General features: G+C 39.2%; 4 protein-coding genes across 9 annotated transcripts; 3 read left to right on the top strand and 1 right to left on the bottom strand.

The window, feature by feature from the left end:
* Positions 1-20: 20 nt before the first annotated feature.
* LOC115620791 lies at positions 21-3,603 on the top strand. Its single transcript, XM_030514211.1, has 7 exons — positions 21-350; positions 509-654; positions 1,353-2,244; positions 2,307-2,426; positions 2,644-2,808; positions 2,873-2,981; positions 3,040-3,603. Exons 1-7 carry the CDS (start codon positions 287-289, stop codon positions 3,260-3,262), a joined length of 1,719 nt encoding a protein of 572 aa, XP_030370071.1. The 5' UTR covers positions 21-286; the 3' UTR covers positions 3,263-3,603.
* Positions 3,604-8,157: 4,554 nt separating this feature from the next.
* LOC115620895 (transmembrane protein 47) lies at positions 8,158-12,514 on the bottom strand. 4 transcript variants are annotated; one of them, XM_030514381.1, is made up of 7 exons: positions 12,370-12,514; positions 9,414-9,726; positions 9,251-9,326; positions 8,996-9,182; positions 8,580-8,729; positions 8,453-8,515; positions 8,158-8,396 (listed from the first exon to the last, which is right to left on the bottom strand). In XM_030514381.1, exons 3-7 carry the CDS (start codon positions 9,299-9,301, stop codon positions 8,236-8,238), a joined length of 612 nt encoding a protein of 203 aa, XP_030370241.1. In that variant the 5' UTR covers positions 9,302-9,326; positions 9,414-9,726; positions 12,370-12,514; the 3' UTR covers positions 8,158-8,235. The 4 variants fall into 4 exon arrangements, with proteins under 4 accessions (XP_030370241.1, XP_030370243.1, XP_030370239.1 ...); XM_030514383.1 differs by having other exon boundaries at positions 12,374-12,503; XM_030514379.1 differs by lacking the exon at positions 9,414-9,726 and having other exon boundaries at positions 11,998-12,480.
* Positions 12,515-12,660: 146 nt separating this feature from the next.
* On the top strand, positions 12,661-14,180 carry LOC115621197 (E3 ubiquitin-protein ligase RNF220). The gene has a single exon (XM_030514776.1). The coding sequence runs from the start codon at positions 12,818-12,820 to the stop codon at positions 14,003-14,005; it is 1,188 nt and encodes a 395-aa protein (XP_030370636.1). The 5' UTR covers positions 12,661-12,817; the 3' UTR covers positions 14,006-14,180.
* A 309-nt stretch (positions 14,181-14,489) lies between these two features.
* LOC115620500 (protein winged eye) lies at positions 14,490-25,795 on the top strand. Of its 3 annotated transcripts, none has more exons than XM_030513753.1 (11): positions 14,490-15,671; positions 15,728-15,874; positions 18,573-18,704; positions 18,994-19,110; positions 19,660-21,871; positions 21,947-22,643; positions 22,777-23,017; positions 23,406-24,046; positions 24,140-24,319; positions 24,384-24,545; positions 24,614-25,795. In XM_030513753.1, the coding sequence occupies exons 1-11, from the start codon at positions 15,161-15,163 to the stop codon at positions 24,875-24,877; spliced, it is 5,304 nt and encodes a 1,767-aa protein (XP_030369613.1). In that variant the 5' UTR covers positions 14,490-15,160; the 3' UTR covers positions 24,878-25,795. The 3 variants fall into 3 exon arrangements, with proteins under 3 accessions (XP_030369613.1, XP_030369614.1, XP_030369612.1); XM_030513754.1 differs by having other exon boundaries at positions 19,693-21,871; positions 23,376-24,046; positions 24,614-25,794; XM_030513752.1 differs by having other exon boundaries at positions 23,376-24,046; positions 24,614-25,794.
* Positions 25,796-25,837: the final 42 nt, after the last annotated feature.

The raw sequence follows: 25,837 nt of genomic DNA, 5'->3' as shown, positions 1-25,837 counted from the left end.
TAATGGAGTGCAGTTGAAGAATAAAACGCAATAGAATGGTTATTTAAAACACATTTAAATGTTGTGATATACGCAAAAACCAAGTACAAGGCTAATCGACATATACAGTGTATTGTACAAACGTAAAAAGTGGGTGTATAACGGCGCAATTGAATATAGATTTTCTGTTTTGTTACTTGTCGCAAGTGTTGGGCACGGGTGTGGGGGGTTGGTTCTGCAGCAGTCCATAATAATCAGTCGAAACGGAATTTCCTACGTCTGTTTGAAATTGCATCGAGACGCAAATATGTCGCCTAGTCCAGCGATTATTCTGAAATTTGCTTTAACTATCTATGCTGTTCTGCAAACAGGTAAGGAAACTTTTTGTGTACGTACATACATATGTATGTATGTTCATATGTACATACATACAATATAAATCGGACAAGCGTACCACTTTTTATAGCAATCAATATTTGCTCTACTGCCAAAATTTACACTAAAACATTCATTGTTTTTTGTTTTTCAGCAAGGGCCTACAATGTTGTCTTAACGGCGCCAGCGTCCGCCCTCATCGGTTCGGTGAACTTTAGCGTTACAATTTACGATGGTAAGACGCCCGCTACAGACACCAACTTTAAATTCATATGGAAAGATAATGCAAACCATGAAAAGGCAAGTACGCACGCACCCATATACATATATACATATATATATATATATATATATATATATATATATATATATATTCGCACATTTATTGTTATGACTAATTCATTATCAATAATAGCATATAAGCTCACATTTTGGTATGTTCGCGTGCATTTAAAATATTTTTAATAAAATAATGAAACGCATTTTTGATAACAATTCTACCCAAATGAGCTCAATTTATAATTAATAGTAGAGACGTTTTTGTACATATTAAACAGCAGAACGTGTTTTTTATTTGAATTTTAGGTTTATGTAAATATGCAATGCATACTTTGGATAAATTGGGTTACGTTTCTTTAATAATTATAATTTTATTTTGTAGCTATTTTTAACAATCATTGTAATTGAAATGCATAGCATATATACATACATATGTACATATCGTATGTATGAGTATGAATGCTTAGATGCATTTGCAATTCAAATTTTCTGAATGGCGCTGTCTGAAAGTGCCTATACCAATTCGTACTTGGTACGCTCAGCTTTAGTTATCAGCAGCTAGTTTTCCCCACATACGCAAGCAACTCAGCCATTGTTCATTTATCTGCGTCACTGACTGTGGAAATAAATAAAAGAAAACCTCACCTTCGAATTGCTTATTTGTAGATTTTTAAACTTGCTGGCTTATTCATTACGAGCGGCTTTGTTTCCATTCACAGGTATTTCAACTGAAGTCACCCCAAAGCAATTGGACTGTCAATTATGCCAAGGATCACATAAAGCCAGGCAAATATCGAGTGAGCGTGCAAGTTGAAAAAGAGCTGCTGCTCAATATCTGGTTCCCAGTTGGGGATGATTCAACAAACATTCAACTACGCGATCATCTGGGCGGAGAACTGCAGCTTATACAAAAGGATTTTGTGCGACCAAGCGAGTTTGTTTCCACAAAGACACCAGTTAACCACAAAATTGAAATTTTGCCCGAAGATTTAGCCTATTTAGAGCAGAAGGCATATTATGTGCAGACCTACTGGTTTCAAAATTGCACATATCTGGGCATGTCCAATAGCTATGAATATGAGGCAATATATTCGGAACCTAATATATACTATGATATCGAAGCGTTGGTGGTTGCTTCTTTTGAGCCACTTCCTCAACCAACTCCTTCCACGACGACGACTACTACAACTACTACTACAACTACTACCACAACCACTACGCCCCGCACTACTACTCCTACAACCACGCCAACAACAACAACATCATCAACCACACCAAGTACGACGACTTCGTCAACCACCACAACCACAACATCTAAACCAAAAGCTGACGTGCCACGCTCTAAACGTGACATCATGCAAACAATGCACGCCAATGCTGCCCTTTTGGGTCTTAATTTAACGTCTGCGGTGCAGCAACAACAACAAAATACCAGCCATAACATATCGGTAGCCTTGCTTAATCCTCAACGTGTGCGTCCATTGCTGGGCGTACATCGTTTATTAGCGTTAATACCTGAAGAGCCGCCCTATAATTGTGTCAATAAGAGCATTATATCACAAGATCCGAAGAAGGCCTATGGCTACTTTAGGCGTCGCATTGTATCTAAAAGTAAGTAATCAGATAGATTTCGTACCCGTTTCTTAACCTTTTTTATTTGTCACCTCATTTAGATCCCGTCTCCAGCTTTGGCAGTAGTGGCAAAAATTGGCTACAACACTGGGAAATGGTGAATCTCCAGATTACTTGTAATGGGTCAGCGCCTATAGAATACTGCATTTATGTTCACAATGGTACGTATTGCAAATATAACGCAAAGTTTCATTACAATCTAAAAGAATTCCCTGTGTTTATTATATGAACTCACTGTTCTTTCCATTTCGATCGAATATGCTAATAACCTATCACAACTTGAAATCGGTTTGCTAGGCTTCAGCATATATAAAATCTCTTTAAAGTTGAAACATAATTGAAAATTGCTTAAATATTAACGATTGTTTATAATTATAGCTCCCTACAATATGACAGGCAACGAGACTTGTTCAGAATATGAGAGGACGAACGTGTGTCAGTTCAGCTATCAGCGTTACTTTTCCGACAGCAAGGCAATAATGTTCTTTATACGTAATGAGGTATCGGATATTAAAAATATAATCACTGTCAACATGTATGAAGGTGCGTCGACTAATGAGTACAAATAATTTTTTATATGCTGAGTAACACTCTTTGAATCCTTTAGCCAAGCGCCAATCACAGTTGTCAGTCGTGGTTGTGCCTGTTTGTTGTACTCTGCTCGCTGTTATTTTGGTTGTATTTGGCGTATCCTATTATATACAAAGTCGCAATCGGTAAGTTAGAATATTCTTGACATTTGAATATTTTCTTATACCAAAATTGTATGCACAGCTTTACTGTGGAGGTTGCCGATTTCAATTTCGGAGACACTCAATCGGTGGACATGGAGCATAAGACATTCCAGCAACGCCTTATTGACAGCGTACGGGAGGCTTGGCCTCGGTTTCGTCGGTTTTCCACATCTAGTTCAGATCTGATTGCCGAACCGGCCAATTTGGTTGGTGGCAATGTCGGGGATATGGACAGCAACTTGCGTTATAATACGCTCAATTAAAATCGAAAGCTGTTGTAATAATGTTACCCATACGAATTAACCTATTTAATTTAATTTATACACATACATACTTAGGTTGATACAGTGAAAACAGTGACCGCTTAAGGGGATACTTACTTTATACACCGATCGAATGTTTTAGAAAAAGTGTCCGCCGAAGGGAGTGTCCGCATAAAAGAGGTGTCCATTAAGGGATTTTTCACTGTATATATGTAATATATTTTGTTATACATGGATATTTACTTTATTTCAGTCATACCCTTAACTTGAATTATATTTTCTATATATTGTTAGTTGCATAACATAAACGCACACCAATTAACACATATTCATACACGTGCTCATTAATGGCCAAAACTGATGTAATCATTGCAATCGCAATCATATACGGACAAAACGTATGTGTGTACTATATGTACTAAATCTCATAAGTAGCTGTAAAAGACTGTCTTTGTTCTAAAGCAAATGAAAAAAGAAATATATTTGTTGTAAGCATTCATTGATTGATGATATTTGTAAACATGTAATTGTTTTCGATAGAAGTTTGAAACTTAAAGACAGCTCAAAGAATGTGCTGAGAACATTTAAACAATACATAAGAACACACTCTCAAGCAAAATATTCATACATATTTGTAATTGTGATAGATACTAGAACAAACAATTAGTTTTGCATCGAAACTAAATGCGAACATTCGAATGCTTTTTAATAAACATACAACAACAAAGGTAAGGATTTCATGTTACTAAAAGTACATTTAACTTGCAAGACACAAACATTCATGCATCACCATAAAAAGTATTGTCGGTTAAGCTCTCCTCAAGATCATAAACGGTATGTAATTTCAAAATTCTAGCAAATGCAAACGAATATGTACTATATTTACACGTTTATATAGAGAGGAATGGGAAGTCAAGCAAATGCATTACAAAACCTTTTAAATTTAAATCATGATGAATAAAACTTGATTTCCTTCAAAATTATGTAACACTCTGGTGTTAGCTTACATAATTCATGATGTACATAAAATTTATATGTATGTATTTATTATTAATAAATGAAAAAATATATAATAGTTTTAATTGAAAAACGTTAGCACTTCTTTCATTTTCGTTGGAAACAATTAGCTTCAAATGTTGAATACTATGAACGGTCAGCAATGTGTACTCCTGGAAGCTTAAAAATTTTAAATTATATTTTTATTTGCTGTCTGTCAATATATTTTCAAACCATATTTTATATCAAGCTGGAAATTTAATGCGCCACGATATGGACTGCCATCCATGGTGATATTCATCTCAAATTTATAAAGCAATAAGACCTGGAAAATAATAATATGTCTAGAAACGTTTTAAAAGTTCTTACGAAACTAGGACCTGGTAGTCTGCGTGTTCATCAGTCTCTGCCAAAAAGTGTACAAATTGACCCGCCCTTAAAAAAAAACAACATAATTTAAAATTTCGGGACGTCATACATATAATGGATTATGTGTCTCGGATTGGTGTACTATATATTGTAAGTATCTTTTCTTGATATAGCAATGGTAGAACATAAATTGGATTAGAGATACGCTTTGGCTATGGAATATAGTTACATAAGTGTTACATATGTATGTGTATTTTATATTTTGTTCAAACAGGTTAATGGGTAATAAAACTTTACTTGAGTTCCAAAATATACATTATTTTGGGTGTGTGTGTAATTTTGATAAAATTGCCCGAAATATTTACATTGCAACTAAAATATGTTCGAGGGTGGGGTGAAATTTCTGGTGAACATTTTGCCAAATGCAATAATAATTAAGTAATGTTGATTTTGGTTTTGAAATAAATTTTAAATTTACTTGTTTACAGTTATAGTTAGGGGAAATGTAATTTGTTTTTTCCTTTCATATGTATATATATAATTTCATAATATACGATCTATACGTTTACATTATATGAATCACTAGCAATACGTTTGATAATTTTCGCATTTTGTTTTCAAACCAGTCGATTTGTGGTCTTCAATTCGAAATTCTATGAATGATGATTTTAGACGTTTCGTTTAGTAATATGTGTTATTATGATAAATAACAAATATTTCGTTATGTCTTATTAATTGCTAATTTTGCTTTCAATTTTCGAAGTGTTTTAATGTTGTTTTACAATAAATAAATATAAAATGGTAACGTTTCGTTAAGATTTGCAATTGAGTATGCATGCGTGTATATTTGTTTTGTTAAATTAATTAATTGATAATTACAATGTTGTGTTTTTTGTTTAATAAAATTTACTTTAAACTTACTTAACAATAGTTTAGTGTTAATTTAACTTGTTTCTGTATTTATATCTTTTTCATCTTATTTTGTTTTTGGTATAATTTTTAATGTTATACTCTCTATTAATTGTGTTTTGTTTCGTTTCGTTTTCTTCTTTTTCACCGCACGTTCCTGCCTACGATTTGTTCAATATCTTCAATATATGTATATTTAAGCATATATTTTTCCTTTTGTTGTAATTTACGTCGCGTTTAACTTGTTGTTGTTATTGATGATGTGGTTTTGTTTTCCATTTCATTTGACTTCGGCTAATATTTGCAATTGTGTTTTGTGATAGTTGTTTTCGTTTTTGTGTTTGCTCTTTCTGCGTTTTGAGGGAACGAAAAGAGAAAGTGAAACGAAACGGAATAAACTGAAACGTTTTAAACAAAGCTCAAAGAGGATATGAATTTGTTTTTTGAACGATGCTTTTGGGAAAGTTTGTATACGAAATGGCGACTATGCTATATAATAATAAAATTATGTATATACAATCATATAAGTAGATGTCTGATAAACACAAATGCTGCGGACCATTTTGTGGCGCCCAGTACGAAACGTAGGCAGTGTAGAAGAGATTAGAACGTAATATTTAGCGCTGATTTTCCAAATAAACGAACTCAGTTGTAACCAAGGGCGTACGCAGCTTTTTCCAAATGGGGGCCAAAAAAATTAAAATGCTTTAAAATAATAATTTGTGCATATGATCAATAAAAACATCCAACAAATACAACTCAGTTCCATTTTAAGGCGAAATGTGCACCATAATAATGAACTTGCGGTCGATTTCATATTGCTAAATTGTTTTCGCGCCCATATAATTACAGTAGCTATTGTCTAATACAATCTTAGGCCAACCCAACAAGTAGAAGAGCTTCGCGCTAATTGGAAGACTTGGGTTTTGAACCTGATTGAGGGCAAAATTTCTGGTACAGCTCCTCTAATTAGGTTCGTAAACTGATGTTGAAAAACCTACTGTATTTGTCGCACGTTAAGCTCAATGTTCGGGACAACTGGTAAGTAATACTCTCCTACTATTGAATCTAACGCATTTTAAATCTTATAATTAAATATTACAAACTAATTATAAGTAGAAAATAAATAAATATGTTCATATTCTATTGGGTATACTTTGCTTATGGAAAGCATCTAAGAACAAACCAAAAAATAACTGAAGTGTTTTGTAAAATCATATGGATTTTATTTTATTAACAAAAAGTGACAAGAGTATACAGAACAAGTCAATTACGTACTTTTGATACAAATAAATATAAATTAAGCTGTAATGTTTCAGTATATCAGTAAATATTACAAAATTACACAAAAGCTTGTGCCAAATATATAGAGAGTAAACCAAACGTAAACAAATATAAATAAATATGAGTTTAGTTGCACAATATTATTAATTAAAGTTTATAAGTCTGTCAGAAAAGTTTGCAGTTCAAAACTTAAAATATTAATTGAACTGTTTGGAGTCAGGCAGTGAGGGATCTAAACTATGTTACAATAGGTAAGTAGGTACAAATATTCGAGTACAATGATTTTTGAACAGCACTGACACATATACATAGCAGCTACAAAAATATCAACAAAACGGAAACGGGCGCGGTGGCCGTCAAGGAATAGGAGCTAAACTGTTAACGAACTGGTTACTTGATACGCATTTAAAAAAAAGAACAAAACTAGTTATTGAAAGCGTAATCGCGGGTTCCAAGTTGGTTGGTGCACAAAAACTAGTGTATGTTTTGTGTTTCCTGTGTGTGCGCGAGTGTGTCTGGATCGTTGAATTTCATTGCATTTTCGTTTTTGCGATACGTCTTTTGTTTTTTGTTCATTACGCTTAGAATTTTACAAATGAATTCAAGTACATACACATAGGTACAATTTCTAATATTTGTTTAAATATTTGTTTTTCAATTTCTTCTTAATAGGGAGCTCAAAGACTGTATAAGCAATCCATTGCGGATACATATGTATATGCGGTTTTTTTTTTTTGCATCTTTGGAGATTACATGACGGTTACATAACTGGGCGAGAGTATATATGTTTTTATGCGGGCGAGTATGTTAATATGCAGAAAGTACAACTTCTTTTTACTTGTTTCACATTCCTACTAAAGAGCACACTAAAAGTTGGCTACAATTTTGTAAAAGTCGCTGTTAAGCTTAATATTTATAAGTATTTAGTTAGGATTCGCTTCTGATTTTTCTACTATATCCATATCACTCCATTCCTCAATTTTTAACTCATGAGTATATGTGGGGTAGGTATGTATGCATGTGTGTATATATGTATGAAATTATGCTTTGGAAGATTATGGAAACTTGTGAACTCAATGAAAATTCTAAACAAATATTGAGTACATATTATACGGGTTTCGGTGACTACTGAGATTTTAAGTGGAAATTTTTGTCTTTAAATGTTGAATGGTGTACATAATCATAATGTTAACACATTGGCAATGCAAATTTTCTGTTGCTGTTGTCGTTTGAATCGAAATCTATGTTTTGATATATATATATATATATATATATATATATATATATATATATATATATATATATATATATATATATATATATATATATATGTGTGTGTGTGTCTTCTTGCTGTTGTTGTTGTTGCTATATACTTATGTCTAAAGAACGACGTCAGGCAGGTCGTGCGGCCTTGCCTAGGCGCGCATTTGGTTTTCGTGTACGATTTTTCTTTCCTTATAGTATATCTCCTCGGATTCCTTGTCGCATAGCAGTAAGACGACGGCGCCAAAGAGGAATATGGCAGCGCCCCAGCCAACACCATAGGCCCAGCCGAATTCCCAAATTGGTCGATTCGCTGAGGCATATGAATAAAATGTTATAAATATGTAAATAAAATGAATAGGTACTTACCAAGATTAAGTTCGCCTGCAAAGCAAACAGGGTACACTATCAAGGCAGACAGTACGGCCAGCACTGCAAAATAAATTTTACTACTATTATAATTTGTCATTTGTATTGATATCTTCAGGCGACTCACATGATACAAGCATTACTAAGACCGCGATGCGATAGAATTTGTATTTGAGATTGTGGTTCTGCGATTTCAAGCCTAAACCGGTAAGCACTGTGGCTATAACGTCCGTTATTAATGTAATAATGCACAGCGCTGCGGTAGCTTTAATGTAACCTAAAAACAGATGACTGTTATTAGAAACAATTTTATAAACTATTTATGTTTTACCATCTAAATAAATAGATTTGAACGTACATAATTCAAAAAATAAGAAATATATATCTTTATACATCCATACTGATCGAATATTCGACACAAGCCAAATATAACTAATTGATCAGTAGACTTAAATTTTCAAAACTATGGATTGATTTAACTGAATGTAATGCAGTGGACAAGTAAATAATCGTAGTGGAGTTTGAAGTTTAATTATTACGCACCGACATCGCGACTTGCATAGCAGCCAGGAGGATCCTGAATATTAAACGGCAGCGGTGGCATTACATCCTCCTCTATGCAATGCATAAACAGACCCTGACGCCAGCCAGCAGCCATCAGCCAATCTGTGGAAGCCAGAGCCATGATCATGAGTGCGACGACAATGACGCCACATATAAATGCAATGACCTGCCACGTAACAGCACAGAAAAAGGTTTAAGCACAGTTTTCAGACATTTTCTAGCCCCAATGATTACCTTCAACGGCCTTGTGATTGTAATGGTTTCAATTGTAGTTGTTGGCGCCATCTTTTCTGCTGGTGGACGTAGTACACTGTGTATGGAAGTGAGACTCAATATTAATTACCAATTGCACACTCTATGGCAAAAGCAACTGTATATTTTTATTAATCATACTCACCTTAAAAACTAGGAGGCAATTAGTTGCCCGAGAATACTAATTTGGAATGCTTCAATGCGTTTAGTTAAATGTTTATGTTTACTGTTTGGGTTTCGGCTTTGAAATTGCTTTTTGGTTTTGGTTAGTTTTTTTATGGGGAATAACACGGTTGTAGTTGAAAAATTGGCTTTAACGTTTAAATGCTTTAACTTGCGTTCTTATTATTAATATTTTTGTATTGCTTTTCTTTGCACGTGTTTGAGGTTTTCCAATGCGTAATGTTTTCGTAGCTTCAATTTTAAAATGCTGGCAACGGCGACAGCCCTCTCAACACCTGTTTTGAGAGTGTGTTGTTTTAGGTTTTATGGCAGGGTGGTGAGAGGAGAACAGAATTGGTAACAATTGATTAGCTTGAATCTGGGTTTCTTTATTCAAGCTGGATATTTTTGATATTGGGGCCAACTACGACTTGGTTCGTGCAGCAAAACAAAATACTTGAAAGCAACAGCAGTTAGGCATAATGAAAAAAATGAAAGCAACAACATGCATTTAAACAGCGGCAACAAAAACGAGCAGGCAAATCACCCGACAAGTTCTTGATGGACTATTTCCTTTTTTATAACTTTTTTATGATAAACGACATTGTTTTAGGGGATTGGAAGCATGGTAAATCCGAGTTTATAAAATTGTATAGTATAAAAATGCATTTTTTTTTGCATGCCACGTTTCAACGATGCATTCAATTCGTGATTCTTCATAATTTAATACATTGACTTATTAAAAATATGCGAACACAAAAATATGGATGGATTTATCTAATCTGTAGACCTCGGAAATCGACCTAATAAAATTAGACCAAAATAGAATTGGTTATAGCATTTTGGAAAATGATTATGTTATTCAATTACCAAATATTATATATTAAAAATTAGTTTCGCAACAATTTGTTCTTTCAGTTAGAGGAACATAGGAATTGTCTGATTTTCTTTCTATTTTTCGTTTTTACTTTGGAAGTCGCGCAGAAATGACAAGAAAGGAATGCTAAAGTCGAGCAGGCTCAACTCTTAAATACCCTGTACCACCCCACAAAAAAGAAATTAAATTAATTAATTAATTTGGCTATATGGCTATAACTTTTTTTCCGAACATTCTATGATAATGAAACTTGGTATACGGATATATAATCACTAACCACTGACTACCAAATTTTAGTTCAAAATTCCAAGAATTACGGGAATTATAGAAAATCGTTAATAGGGGAGTGGATCAGAAAAAATGAACAAACTCGTCCTTTCTCGGGCTCAGGAGAATCTGTATACCAAGTTTGGTTATTCTAGCTCTTATACTTTCGGAGATCCTTGCGTTCATACAGACGACAGACAGACGGACATGGCTATATCGACTCGGCTTGTCATGCTGATCAAGAATATATATACTTTGTGGGGTCTACCAAGCATCCTTTTGTGTGTTCCATGTGGACTCGCACAAAACTAATATACCCTTGTACCCTTTGGGTACAGGGTATAAAAAAAAATATTTTTTCTTAAAAAATCTGAATTGGTTTTCTATTCGTATAAAGACAGGCATTGGGGCAAAATTAATCCAGACAATTGGTTGGCGTAACACAATTTAAGATACGCAAAATACAACCAAATAAAGTGCTGCAATTTTGCAACGCTTCAATAGTTTTTGATTCATTCATCGAAATAATTTGAATTTAATTTATTTGGCCAGAATAGATACATATGTACATATGTGTGTCGGAAGTAGCGGCCTATAGGGAAGTCATGTAAATGTAGTCGAAAAAGCGAACCGGCAACAGACTGTGTACATAAATATTTACATACATACATACGTACATATGTATGTATGGGAAAACCGACAACATAAGGGAGTCTTGCGACAAAACGATTCAATTCAAATGAGCAGGCTCAGCAGCGTGTCAGATGAGAGAGGGCGCCACGGGAGTAGCAGCCGTAGAAGTGCATTGGGAACCGCGCAACTTAATGCATCATTAATTATGCGATGGCGCTGACAATGCCTTTGTGGGGGCGACGATTTGATACATATGGAAATGCTAAGACATACGCATACATACTATTATTCAGTATGTATGTATGAACATAATAATATGTATCAACATGGTACATGCAAAAACAAATGGCTGGGGAAAATGTGGCAGTGTTGAGAAAACTAAACGGGCAAGACAAACAAAAAAACATTTCTCGGCTGCCTCTTGGCATACATTGTGGGGACCAGATCAGATCAAGACGACGCGACTATTTTTAGCAATGAGCACGAGCGGCTTTTATTTCAGCATGATGATAGACGAATATTGAGCGAAGAAAATTTGCATATGGGAACACGTAACAACAACAATAGGTATTGACTGAATGGCATGGCAACAGGATCTTTGGGTTTAATTGCAATAGAATGAATGAATGAATGACAAAATGCAAAAGGAAAAGTAAAACTAGGGCATACATACAGATATAAACTGACAATAACAACAACAAGAGAATAAGAACGAACAGTGACGATGCAACGGAAGCAAAACAAAATGAAGATAAAGATAAATGGAATAATTGGGAGTACAAAACGATACCTTTCCTTGTAATAGTCCAAAGTTACCGATTCGGAATCAAATTCTGAATAATCAGGCAGCGATTCAGCATCAAAGGAGCTCATTCCGCTCAAGGCATATTGAGGCAAGTTAGGGCTTTGTTGTTGCTGCTGCTGGTAAGGGTGCTGCTGTTGTTGTTGCATTGTTTTTGAATTATGCGCAGTTGGTGTCATTTTCCTCACTTTATTTTAAAAGTAAAATGTATTTAACACCCATATACACACACTCACTGCTCTGCAATTTTAAAGAATACTATTTTGCACACAAACTATTATTTTCTCTATTTGTTTTTCTTCGTGGCCTGTGAACGTGTCTGTCTCAGTGAGAACTGCAAAAATGGCGTAGATTCAGTACCTACAGATTAGCAGCATGCACCTGAGAAATTATACACACTGTGCATAGGAGAAACCCGTTATCTTTAGTTTTTTACATTTTTAATTGCCTCAAATTCACGCACCACTAATTTGGCAAGTTTTTCACATCAAAAATAAACAAAATCGAAATGATAAAGTAGAAACTGCGCTTGCCATTCGGAGCGACTAGCGGACATGGAGATGGCAACTGACACGTTTGAATGAACTATCGATGGTCGTGCCAGGTCACGAACATATTGCTATCGAAACAGACTGCTTATTGCTGTCGCGTCGTTGTCGGTTGCGAAATTTTTAATTATTAATCTGGGTATATCTGCGAAATCCAAACAATCCGGACTGTAAAGACACTACTTGTGTGGCGGTAGGAAGTGTGGAAATTGTCTATGTGTGGGTATTTAGCGTGAGAAAGTCCGGAAACGTGTCCTGCTATGACAACAGAGGCGGCTCTAAACGCCGAAAACTTCGCTTTGGGTAGCGGTGGTGATGAGGATGTAGTTTGCCCGACCTGCGATGTCAAAATTAAACGTGGCCTTGTGGCCGAACACTGTAAGATAGAAATGGAGCGATTGCATAGCATGCAGCTGCGTTCCAACAATTCCGCCGCAGCTACATCGACTCTTGTTGAAACGACAACAATAACACAATCAAGTGAAGGCGGCGGAGATGATGGCGGCAGTCGGCGCAAGCCTTGGTGTGTGTTTCAGCGAATCCAGCGGAATCGACAAGCACGTCAGCGACAACGCACCCGCAAACGTCCTACAACGCCGACGGCCCCCTCAGCCGCATCAACTGCATCAAAGAGCACCGAACCCACCTGCCCAGTTTGCAACAAAAACTTTCCACAGTCTGAAATTCAACGGCATGTGAACCAATGCTTGCGCAGTAGCCGACGCAATGGTGTAACTAATGGCCAACGCCATTCCAGTGATGACGACGAGGATAGCGATGAGTACGAGGAGTACGAGTGGGCAGGTCAAAAGCGTGTACGTGTCTCCACGCTGGTGCAGGGGGGATACTCGTCTCTCAACTTAGGCCAGACCATAAAGTACAATGGCAGCCAACAGGCGACTAACGATGAGGACGACGAAGATCTCAATGTGGACGAAGACGACACACACATCTACGGGCCAACGCAATACGGCGAAGAAGATGTAATATCACTAACCAACGAGGACACTGACGGGGATGTTTCGGAGGCAGATGTGACCCGATATGTCCGGCAGCTGCTTTCGTCCAACGAAATAAGCAAAACTAACCATTCCAATGGAGCGAACAACGTTCACCCAACGACTGAAGCGATGGAAGATTCAGATTGTCACAGTCCCACGCCATCCACATCACAAGCACCTTCCACATCACGTAGTAGCAAATCCGCCCAGACTCAACAGCAAATAATTGAGTCCTTAAAGGCTAAGTTACGTCTATACGAAAAGCAGGCGCAGAGCAAATTCAAATGCCTGATTTGCATCGATGACTACAAAAATCCCGCCATTTCCGTTTCCTGCTGGCATGTCCACTGCGAACAGTGCTGGTTGCAGACTCTAGGAGCTCGAAAATTGTGTCCGCAATGCAATTCAATTACAACGCCTAAGGATTTGCGGCGCATTTACCTGTAAGCGGTGACGCATCATATGCTCACAGTATTTGCATTTATGTATTTTGTAACTTCCCATCCTTTAAGAAGGTTTGGTAGTTGGCTAGCCCTTTATTTTTCGTTGTATTATATAAGTTATTTTAAATATACATTTAATGATGCTATGATTATAACGTACGTGACATAACAATAAGAAGTATGTAACGATAACAATAAACCATCAGAAATTAATCAAAAGATTGCGGTTCACATATCTGTTAACCAATTTTAGTTTTTATTTTGATGGTTAAATATTAACAAAAAATGTATTTTTATATTTTAAAATGTGAAGCCTTGCCGCCAGTAATAAATTGGTAATTAAATAAAATTGTCTGGCAGCACTTCAAAATACTAAAAGTACTTGCAGTATTTATCAGCAGTTACTGCCTCTGTCGCCTTGCTGACAATTCAATATGGCTTGAGTTGGCAGTACCTCTGCTTCGTGAACTAAGTGAAAACTTGAAGTTTTTGTCTCCCGTGGACTTTTTTCCAGGAATAACTAATTCGCAAAAACGCGCGATCGTTAAGAGCGTTTAGTTCTATATATATTGTGAAAGTTAAAACGTTTTTTGGAACCATCGAAAGCGTCGCAGTTTAACGCAGAACACTGGTGATTGTGTGCGGGCCACAACCTCATCGCCGCCCCCGCCACCTTCTCGTCGTCGAAGTTGTTGTCGCCACCTCGCTGGGACCTACGGACAGGTCCAGTTTTATACAGAAATACTGCAACTTGCATACGTCGCGCGTCGATTATGTCATTTATTAATAAGAAGCGTCTTAATGTTGTTTAAAAATGCGTTAAATGTTGCACGTACGACACCAAAAACCTCTAAAAATGTAGACTGCGAATGTGTGCGCAGATAATGGATGTTAGTTGTAGCTATATAAATAAGTACATACATATATACATACATATAGAAAGATATATGTGTACGCAAAAATATACATACATATTTATATAAAGTATATGCGCCGCAGCACGTCGCCGTTGTTGTTGCCATCGCCAACCACCGGGACCCAAGTGCGGTTTGGCTGCTGCGATGCCTCACGCTAGACAACCACTGTGTCGTCTTCGATAGAAAAGTCCTACAATTTGAATACACATAAACACACACTACTGAAACACCACAAACGTCAAATGGCCACATTCAATGCAAATGCAACAGCTAACGCCGCGGACGTCTTGAGTTCCTCGGTTGCCGCCGCTGCAGCAGCAGCGACATTTCTAGTGCCCTCCACGACAACGCCAGCCGGAGCAGCCGCTGGCACACCACTGCACTTAGAACAGTTTGGTGCTATACCAGCAAATACGCATTATGTGACTGCGCCTCTGCATCACCATCACCAGCAAACTAACTCCTCATACACTTTTGTGCAAATCAAGCGGGAGCCTTGCCAAGTTTCTGAAATTAGCTCCAATAATTGCCATCAGCAACAGCAGCAGCAGCAGCATCACCACCACCAGACGGCTTCCACATCACTCACAGCGGCTGGTCTGGGCACCGTTTCGTCTTCCTCAGTTACAGCATCGGCCACATCCAAGACCATGTCGTCATCCACTCTCACAACCCTGGTAAAAATAGAGGCTTCTTCGCCCAAAGTATCAGATTTGGAGAAGACGACGACGGTGCCACCGCTGGGGAGCACAAGTATGTTTATTTGCCCGTCTGCCCCCTACTTGCTAACACAACACCCTCACTTCTAGGCAACTCTGTGCCCATTGGCATTGCAGTAGCACGTAAACGTCCTCAGGAAACTACAACAGCCACCCTGAACAGCGCTGCGACCCTGCCGCTGCAGCAGCCACTGAGCAAGGATATGAATTGCTTCGGCATACGCGTAGCAGACTTGGGTAAGTTTTTGCTGTAATTCAATAAAGTGGCAGAGATTCTTGCCGTTGGCTAAAATGGGCATGGAAAGGGCATGGATGCTTTATAAATGTTCGACTTTGATGCTAAAGCCGCTCGCTTGTTCCCAGGGGCATCATTATGGTGAAAAAAGCACGACCGTGCAACTGCTTTCCTTCGTTCACTGGGCGGTATGGACTTCGTCCAATTATGGCACTAATAAGATTTCCACAAACATTGAAAAATTCCATCAGTGAGTTAAGGGTGTGGACGCCATCCTTTTCGTGGTAGTCGTAGTTGTCGTCGGCACCGCTCTCTCGCACAGATGGTGGTGGTGCTTTAAACACCCCGTTAAGTGGGCAGAAATCATATGATGCGATCGGCCGCCTGTTCGGTAGTTAACGTACCGAGTTATTGTGACAGCCTCTAACTCCCCCCCACCAGGGCTCGACAGACCGATTGGGACTGTATGTGACTGTGCTCTTCACTATGGGCGCTTAAATATTAAAACGCAAACATCGCGCTGTTTTCAACTGCAAACAACCCCATGGAAAATTATATAAAATTGTAAAGAAGGAAGTTAACGATGGGAATTAAGCAGAGTGTACGTTTTTCGGTTGGGTGTTGTTGACTAACTACTACGCTATGCCACATAAATAACGTATTTGATGTATGTGAGCTTGAATTTTTAATACATGACTAGGAGATCGAACTAGGTAGCACTGTTTTTAGCAGTATTTGTTTAAGAATTAAGATTTAGCATTTTAGAATTTGCTGTATGAACTCAATATTTTTCATTGTATAGAATTTTTTTGTGCACATCCGTTTACTAGGCACGAAATACAATACAATACAAAGGGTTTTTTAAATCTTTTATAAACTGACTTAATTTGTGTTTAATTAAGTAGTTTGTTTAGATAAAAAGAATTAAGAGTTATCTTAGCCACCACTTTAAGCTTTTTAGGTATAGGTCTATTTTAGTTAATCATTATTATCATTATCAATTTTTTAATTGTGTTTTTCTGCGGGTATCTGAATAAAACTATTTTTCTTATTTCACATTTAAATGTATCCAAGTTGCCGATGGTTTATTGCGCTATGTTTGAAGAGGTGTGATATTTAGAAAAAGAAACGACAGAGTTAAACGAGCGATCTGTAAATGAACGATATACATATGGTTTGTATTAATATGTCATTTAAAAGCGAACAATTGCATTCAAAATGTACTATCTTTCCTAATTTGTTTCTTTAAAACACTCTTCCACTTCGATCGTGGCAGAACTGCGAGCGGGCATTACGCAGTATCGGCAATCTTATATTGAAATCTTACTAATAAAACGGTTTTCATTTGGAAAGAACCGTCTTCGTCTGTTGAAAGGGAAATGTACCCGTAAAACAGCACCCTATAAAAGCAGATTTAAAGAAAGATTATTCGTAGTAGGTAGTTGTTGGTGGGTGTTTTTTGCGTTTTCGGCTGCTTCGAACAACTTCAGTGTTTGTTGTTGCAAGTACACTCAACAATTATGTGAGGCGATACGTCGGCCATATGGGGGTAAGAGCGGAAACAGAAACAGCAGCCTTAGGCCGCAGCCTTAGTCTCAGCCTCAGCAGTTGGAGTTTCAGCAACAAGGGATGGATGCTCACATGCTGGGTGGCTGGTTGTGGTTGTGACTGCTGCTATGGTTCCTGTTGTGGTTGTTGTTGTTGTTGGCAATAGCCATATTGCTGCATAGCAATATGAGACTCTAAATGATTTGAGTATGTGACCATATGGCAAAGTCGCCCTCCCCCGTCAATCGCATGAATTTGGGTTTTGTACGTACATATGTATGCTCATATATGTATGTATATTTGAAGTCATGATTGGATTTAAGGTATATATGTAAGTGTGTATTTGTGTGTGTGTGTGTGTTATATCGAGTTGTTTGCAAAAATTGTGTGGGCACAGAAACGTCAAACTAATTGTATTTTAAGGCGACTTTCCTGCCCGTTCGCTCTTCTTTCGGGTTTGTTGCATACTTCTGGGGAGCATATCAATTTGTGACATACAATGCACTACAATTAGTGAGGGCATATAAAAGATAATTGGATTTGTATGTGAAATTATATGCCACAAGCAACGACGAAGATGTTAATGGGAGTGTGGGGATGTGGGGCGGGGTGGTGGATGGTTTGCAAGCGCCAAATGCATAGTTCAAGGACATGCAATATTTTTCGTATACACACACAACGTGGTATCTCACACATAGAGACATACACACACATACATATATGTATATATATATATATATATATATATATATATATATATATATATATATATATATATATATATATATATATATATATATATATATATATATATACTTGTGTATTATATAAAAACTTGTGTATTAAACAATTGAGTGCCGAGTTGAGTCAGTCGTGGTTTGTTGTTCGTTAAAGCTGTGCGCGCGTAAAACCTTAAAGAAATGTAAAAACAAAACAAATTAAATTAAATTTATTTTAACTATAGTTGGGGCTGACGACAAGGTGGAGCAATCTTTGCATTATAACATGAATATGTCTAATATTGTGGAGTGTAGACAAATTTCATTTGCCTGTCTGCTGTTGTAAGCGCTTCCTGTTGATTGTACAGCAAAGTATTTTTCATTTTCGATTTTTTACATTGTCATTCCTTTACCTTATTTCATTTCATTGTAGGTGCCCCCAGCTGTGGCAACCTGTTTTTTACGGGCAACGGCGATTTGATGACCAGTTCAGCCGCCGCCGAGGAGTTGGCTCTGAGCGCTGCTAGCGTCAATCGTGCGCCTTCTGCCTTTTGGCAGTATTCAAGTAAGTGCATCATCCTTTGACTTTGTGCAAAAGCCACTTGCTGCCTTCATTGCATCATAAGCAATTCTAATTTCGTTTTGTTTCGATGACCCGCACCTGACTATTCGACACTGCTGTAGAGATAAGCCTGGGACGGAATTGCTTGAATAAGTAGATGTTTATTCCTGATGTTTGCATTTACAATGGTGTTTATGCCAGTAATTCCATTCCGTGTTTATATCTTCATCTATTTTGTATCTTCTATCCTCTTTGATGTCTTCTTCATCTTTTTTTTTTTTGTTGCATGTAGATCCATTACCCATTGAATCAGTGATTTCCATGTCGCCCGCCACAGTGGGCTTGCAATACTCACGCGAGGCGAGCCGCGGACAGGTGGTGCTGCTGCCCGCCGCTCCAGCAGCGCTTGGTAAGTGTATGCAAATAGCTGGAAATTACTCAAAAATATTGCATAGTGCCTGTGTAAAAGATAATATGCTATAAAGGAAGTGCGAATCGAATACAAGGCTTTTATAAAAATCATGATATTTGCAGTTTGACACTTATAAAGAACACTGCTGTGAATTGGCAGATAATTCCTAAAAGGCAATTTTTTATATTATATGTCTGAAGAAGGCAATTAATGTCAATAGTAGTGAAGGTATGATGAAGTTTATAAGAAACGGTTCTCATCGCACTTTTTCTATAAGTTTATTCATAGTTTTGTAATTTCATGCCATCACTTATCACATACTACTATATATCGCTTTAGTCAAAATTTAAGCTAAGTTTATTTAATTTGATTACGATTTTTCGCCAATATAAAACTAATTCATGCTTTTATAACTGCGCTTCTTTCCTCCCACCACCACAAACCTTAAACAATTTATACGTCCACCCAATATCCGAAACGACATCCAACGCCGCAATCCGTCACATGAAAAAATTTCCAAAACAATCGTAAACCGTATGTGCATAGGCATATCAAATTTTCCTATCTTAACACCCACAGATCCGTTTCAACAGGCAGCAGCAGCAGCGGCCTTCGTCTTACCGTACATACCCCAGGCCGCTGCGCTGCAGCAGCAACAACAGGCGCAGCAATCCTCGCCTGCCAACTTCTTTTTCCCCCCGATGGCCGCACATTCAACATTGAGCGCCACGCCATCATATGCCTCCCCATTGCAACTTTATTTGGCCGCTGCAGCCAACCAGCAGACGAACACAAGTAGCACCACGACCACCAACTCTATTAATTTAAGCTTGAGTGGTGCCACCAGTAGCAGTTGCAGCAGCAGCATGAGCAGCACCAGCTCGCGTTTCCTGAGTCTGGCCACCACAGCGCCGGCGGCCATGAAGATGGAGGAGTACAATGCTAGCGAGTACAAGCATACAACTCTAGCGGCGGCGCAGCCGCTCTCGTTGCCTGTGCCGCCGTTGGTGCCGCTGGCACCACCGCCACAAACCACCGCTCTCAACTACGAGATGCGTGACAAGCTAACGAACACAAATAGCACCTCATCCAATCTTCTGGAGCTGCAGGCAAGCAGTGCACAACACGCCCTGAATCTAATGCGCTTGCCAACACCGCCGACTTCGGCCACAATTGAATCGGCACTCAGCCAACAGCCCCATCAAATACTCTTCCAGACGGGCGCGGCCTCGCTGCCTACACCAACAACGTCCATAGGACCGCCCACGCCCACACCGGCATTGCTGAATCTGTCCATGCACAGTGCGACGTCGTTACCCACACCAACCACGTCCATAGGACCGCCCACGCCTGGTCCTGCACCCTGTGATGAAGCGGCTCTTAACTTTAAGCTGCACACCCCGCTAACGCCGCAGACCCCACCACGTTTAGTGGTGAGCAGTGGAAATCCACCCAGTGCCGTCACCTCTCTGATGCCACAGATGCAGGATGTTAATATCCAAACCGATACACCGGTCTGCAGCGAGGATGAGAACTCATCCTGTCCGCTGAAAGTGCAGGAAACAGATGCTGATGCAGCGCAGCAGCCGCTAGAATTGACAAAACAGCCCAGTGAACATGTAACCGAGTGCCATAATCAAGCCAGTAACAGTCCCAGTGCAGCAGCCTTTAGTAGTTCCATTGAGCCAGTGCATAAGGAAGCGCTGCCAACGCAAATGCAACCCTTGCAATCGGTGCAGCAGTCGGCAAAGCTATCCCCCCCGCAAGCGGCGGCTGAAGACCTTACCGGATTGGAGTTGCTGTCTAATATCAGCACTAACAGTACCCCCCTGGTGCGTGTCAAGCAGGAGCCCATGGAGCATGCCGAGCAATTGGAGCATGCATTGGTGCCAAGTGCGGTTATGACTACACGACGGCTGACGCCACCCCCACCAGTTCAAGTGACCACAGCGATCGATGTAGTCGCTCCATCGGAACCACTTGGCGGCCTCAAGCTGCTTTGTGCGCTTGCCGAACAGCGTATACAAGAGGAAGAGGTGCAGGGTAGTAGTCTCTTTGCCACGCCCACCTCCCGCACACCTTCCCCATCATTACCATCGTCACTACCGACACGCTCGCCCGAGGCTGTTGTCATGGATTCTGGTAGCATATTGACAAAGTCATGTTTTGGTTTTACGCAGCAACAGGCACCAAGTTTTCGTCTGGAGACGTCCACTTTCCAGATGTCGCTGAGCAGCAGTAGCGGCACATTTCCCTCAATGGAGGGCATTGAGCTGCCCACCACGTCCAGTATGAGTGCCAGCTGTGAGCTGTCGCCCGCCAAGCGTAAGAAGCACAAACATTCCAAGTCCTCCTCGAGCGCCTCTGACAGTCGCAAGTCATCGCGTTGCAGCAAAAAGAGCAAGAAGAAGCGGAAGCATAGCAGAGAGGTTGCCATTGGTGGCGATCCAGGTGAGGAGCTGGATCTGGAGGATGAACAGCTTAAGTCGGAATTGCGCACTGCGCTTCACCCGATGAATCAAAATCAAAGCGATGCCGAGCGTCTCAGCCGGGAGGTCTATAGCATCATGGACAATAATATGCGCATGCGGTTGGCGAATATTAACCGCCAAATTCGCAAGAAGAAGCGCAAACTCGATGAGATTAACAAATTAAAAAAGAAAAAATGCTCCAAGCAGCAGCAGCAGATTCAGCCCCAGCCCACACAGATAACATTGACGTCGACGCTTTCAGCGCTTCACTCAAACAACGTCCTGAGGTAACTGCTATCAGCAAAAACCATTTTCAATTATATTGTTTTATTAATGTAAATCATTATTCTTTTGCCTCACAGCACTTCATCGCCTTTGCGGGACTACAAATTTCCAAAATTTTCGAGCAGCAATTTGCAAGGATCCAGTTTTCTGCGCTTCCCAGAGAAGACGCACTCATTCCCACCTCCACTATCGCCTGCACAATTGTGCACCAATCCAGGCGACAGTCTTTTGCCCTCTGGCAGTAACGTTAATACTCCGTCTTCGTCGTTTGTGCGGCTCGAGCCCAGTGCTCTTGATGCGGCAAATAATAGTCGGGTGACAGCTTCTAGTGCCACTTCTGTGTCCTCTTCCCCCTCTACCTCTTGCTTGGTGTCTGGCAATGGTTCTCGACTAGCACACAAACATTCGGCCGGCGACAAAGCCGCTCATCAGTTGGCACGGAAGGAGCGCAAACTTGTGGCTAAAAACGCGGCTCGAACAGCGGCGTTGGAGCAACGCGAAACATCAGTCGCTAATGGCAGTACTAGCAACAACAATAACAATAATAATAATAGCAGCAACAACAGCAATAAAAGCGCCATAGATCGGGAGCTGCAGCTCACTAGCGAGCATTTGTATCGCGACGAGACCCGCGTTCTCACGGACATGGGCGGTCTGTTTTATGCTGGTGTAATGAAGCCCTTGCGGCCGCCCGATGTTTATGCAATCACACTGGACGGTGAGCGCGGCAACAAATCACATGTGATGTCGCGAGAGGACATACTCAAGGATACGGTGAGTTTAGATCCAGTTATGAGTTATGTTATACCTGTGGAAGAAAAGTTAAGGTTGCATATTATCGGATTCAATTGCTTTACGATATGTTTAGATTATTTCTTGAGATTAAAACTTCTCTATTTACCTACAGATACTCGAGGTGGCGCCGAAGAGTGTTGACAACGTGCCTGTGGGCACACGCTTATGTGCCTACTGGAGTCAACAGTATCGCTGCCTTTATCCAGGTCGTGCCATTGAATCCGAACCTTTTCTGGATGCTGCAGCACCGGCAACACCGCAGGACTTTGTGAGCGTGGAGTTCGATGACGGTGACAGCGGCAGGATCCGCTTGCAGAACATACGTTTTCTGCTTAGCCATTATCCGATTGCGGGTAAGAATACCTGAAGTAAAGTAGATTACTCAGTCTTACACAATTGTTACGAGGTTGATAAAAATTACACTAATTGGCGCTATCGCTATTTTATTGACGGTCATTAACGGGAATTTCTTTTTGGAAACGTTATCTAAATTAATCTAAAAACTTATCTATATAGAAGTGTACATACTTATTTAATAAATAATATTTATATAGGACATTTCATTAGGGGACAACATTACAGGAATAACTTTGATAGGAATATCTTTCGTTTACTTGTGTGTGTGTTAGCATCTTTATTTATTTCTACCTTTTCGTTTCCCTTCTTTGCATTGTGTTCGTGTGTTGCGTATCGTACTCGGCCACCATACAGAGTACAACGATAATCCCCTCTACTCCTTAGGCAAGCAGAAGCGTAGCAGTGCTGGTGGCAGTGGCTCCCGCAGCGGTGGCGACACACAGGCCGCGAACGAGCATAGCTCTCTGTCCGGCGATGATCATCATAGCCACCATGGCTTTGCCATGACCACTGACAATATGACGTCACTAGCCGCCACTATGGAGCTGTTTAATCAACGCAGCGAAAAGAAGCGCCTAAAGAAGAGTCAAAAGAAACTAAACAAATCACAAAACGGCACTCAACAGGCAACAATTATCAACAATAATAACAGCAACAGCGGTGGTACTGTGAATGGCTGCCACAACGGTGGCACGGATGTGAGCGTAGCGCCCAGCGACAATCTCACTGAGGGTAGTCGGAAGCATCATAAGCACAAGAAGCGCAAGAAGCACAAGAAGCATCATAGAAAAAATGCCAACGAGGCTGAGGGTCAGATTTACTTAACACAAGCTGGTATTGTTCCACACATGCCGGAGGCCGAGTCGGAGGCAATAGATGTGACTGCACCTACAATAGAGTCCTCTTTAGATTCAAAAGCCGCCCAACAGCGCGGTAGAGTGGATGCACTGGCTAAAGTTAAAACGGAGCAATTGGACATGGAAGAGGAGACTACGTCCAACATGATGTCTGAGATATCTGATGAGGTGAGCATTAATAATGAACTCGTCTATTTCTGGTTAATCCCATTATACGAGTAACCTTGTGCTAAACCAATTTATAATTCAAATCTCTTCTAGGTCAAGGGCGACGAACTGGTTGAACACAACAACTCCAAAGGCAGCAGCAAAATTGCAGCATTTTTGCCGGAGCGGCAGCTTTGGGGTTGGTTTGGCACCGCCTATCGTAAGGCGGGCGTCAAGGGTCGAGCCAGAAAGCAATTCTACAAAACAATCAAAAGGGGAAAGGAGACCATTACGGTATATAAAATGGAATTAGAAGCAGTAACACAATGTTAATTTATTTGTATGGATTGCCTTGCAGGTCGGGGATTGTGCAGTATTTTTATCAACTGGAAGGCCGGATCGACCTTACATTGGACGCATTGAGTCTATGTGGGAGACCACTACTGGCAATAAAGTAGTGCGCGTAGCTTGGTTTTATCATCCAGAAGAAACGACGGGCTGTCCCAAACTTAAATATCCGGTAGGGTTATTATATTGTATACAAAAAATTGTTGTTATTTTTCAATAATTTATATTGTATATTTTCAGGGTGCTCTCTTTGAATCGCCGCACGAGGATGAGAACGATGTACAGACCATATCTCATCGCTGCGAGGTGCTGCAGTTTCCAAACTACTTCGCCAAGTTCGGCGCCGATGCGAAGCAATATCAATCCATATACGATAACAATGATACATATTATTTAGCTGGCAAATATAACCCAAGGTTACTAGTGCTGACACTACAAGACGATATTCCAACTCTCGAAGAGCTGCAAAATACTACAACTACAACAACTACTACGGAGAATTAATTAAGAAGAATGCATTGATAGCAGAACAAGCATAATGGAAATGCATACAAATCTATATATACACACATACAATATTATATTATATTATACATATATTTTACTATATATACGTGAAACAAAACAGAAAACGAAAACAGAAACAGATGAATCATATATGTATACACATATTATTTCTATATTTTAAAGCGTATATTTTAAAAGGAAAAACAAAAATTTAGTGAGAGAGAGAGAAAAAGGAACTAAGCAACTAAAACTATACATGTGTAAGCTTCAAGCAAAAGCAACTGCAATTTTAAGTCTAAATTGTATAATGGAAACAAACGAGGAATGAATGTTGAAATTGAATTCGAGTTATAAAAATTCAAAAACGTATTGAAAGTTCCGCAAAATGTTAACAAACAGCACCGTCTAACGTATGGCAGGCAGGCAGACAGGCTGCCATTTGTGAGTGCTCCTTAATTTCTTTACAACCACCACCAACACAGCTCCATAAACAAACACGCATACATACATGTATACCACATAGGTCTTACCTATATACATAAAAAACAATAATACAATTGTATTTCAAATGAAGTTTAAAACATGTTTAATGATTTTAAGCAAGAAACATGCAGCAACTACTACTATAAATGTAACAATTCAATGTGATAGCAAAACAAAACAGATGTTGATGTGTAAAGAGAGAGAGAGAACGATGTTTAAGAAAATAAATATAATAATAAAAGCAGAAAACAAGCGGCTATTAATTATTTGCAGATGGTAATTATTCCTCGGCAGACCTAGTTTAGTTTATGGGTTGGTAGTATGGTGGCCAAATAGCCAATTATCATTCACGTAATTGGTAGGTTAATGGATTGTTCCGGAATGGGGTCGCTTTTAATATGAAAGACCAGGGCTACGTTTAGCTAAATGGCTTATACACTCTGTGTCCAATAGGTTGAACTTGTGTCTCTTTAC

The sequence above is a fragment of the Scaptodrosophila lebanonensis genome, unplaced genomic scaffold, assembly GCF_003285725.1.
Source record: "Scaptodrosophila lebanonensis strain 11010-0011.00,11010-0021.00 unplaced genomic scaffold, SlebRS2 tig00000024-arrow-pilon, whole genome shotgun sequence".
Taxonomy (NCBI): domain Eukaryota; kingdom Metazoa; phylum Arthropoda; class Insecta; order Diptera; family Drosophilidae; genus Scaptodrosophila; species Scaptodrosophila lebanonensis.
This window is presented reverse-complemented; position numbering and strand designations above follow the sequence as displayed.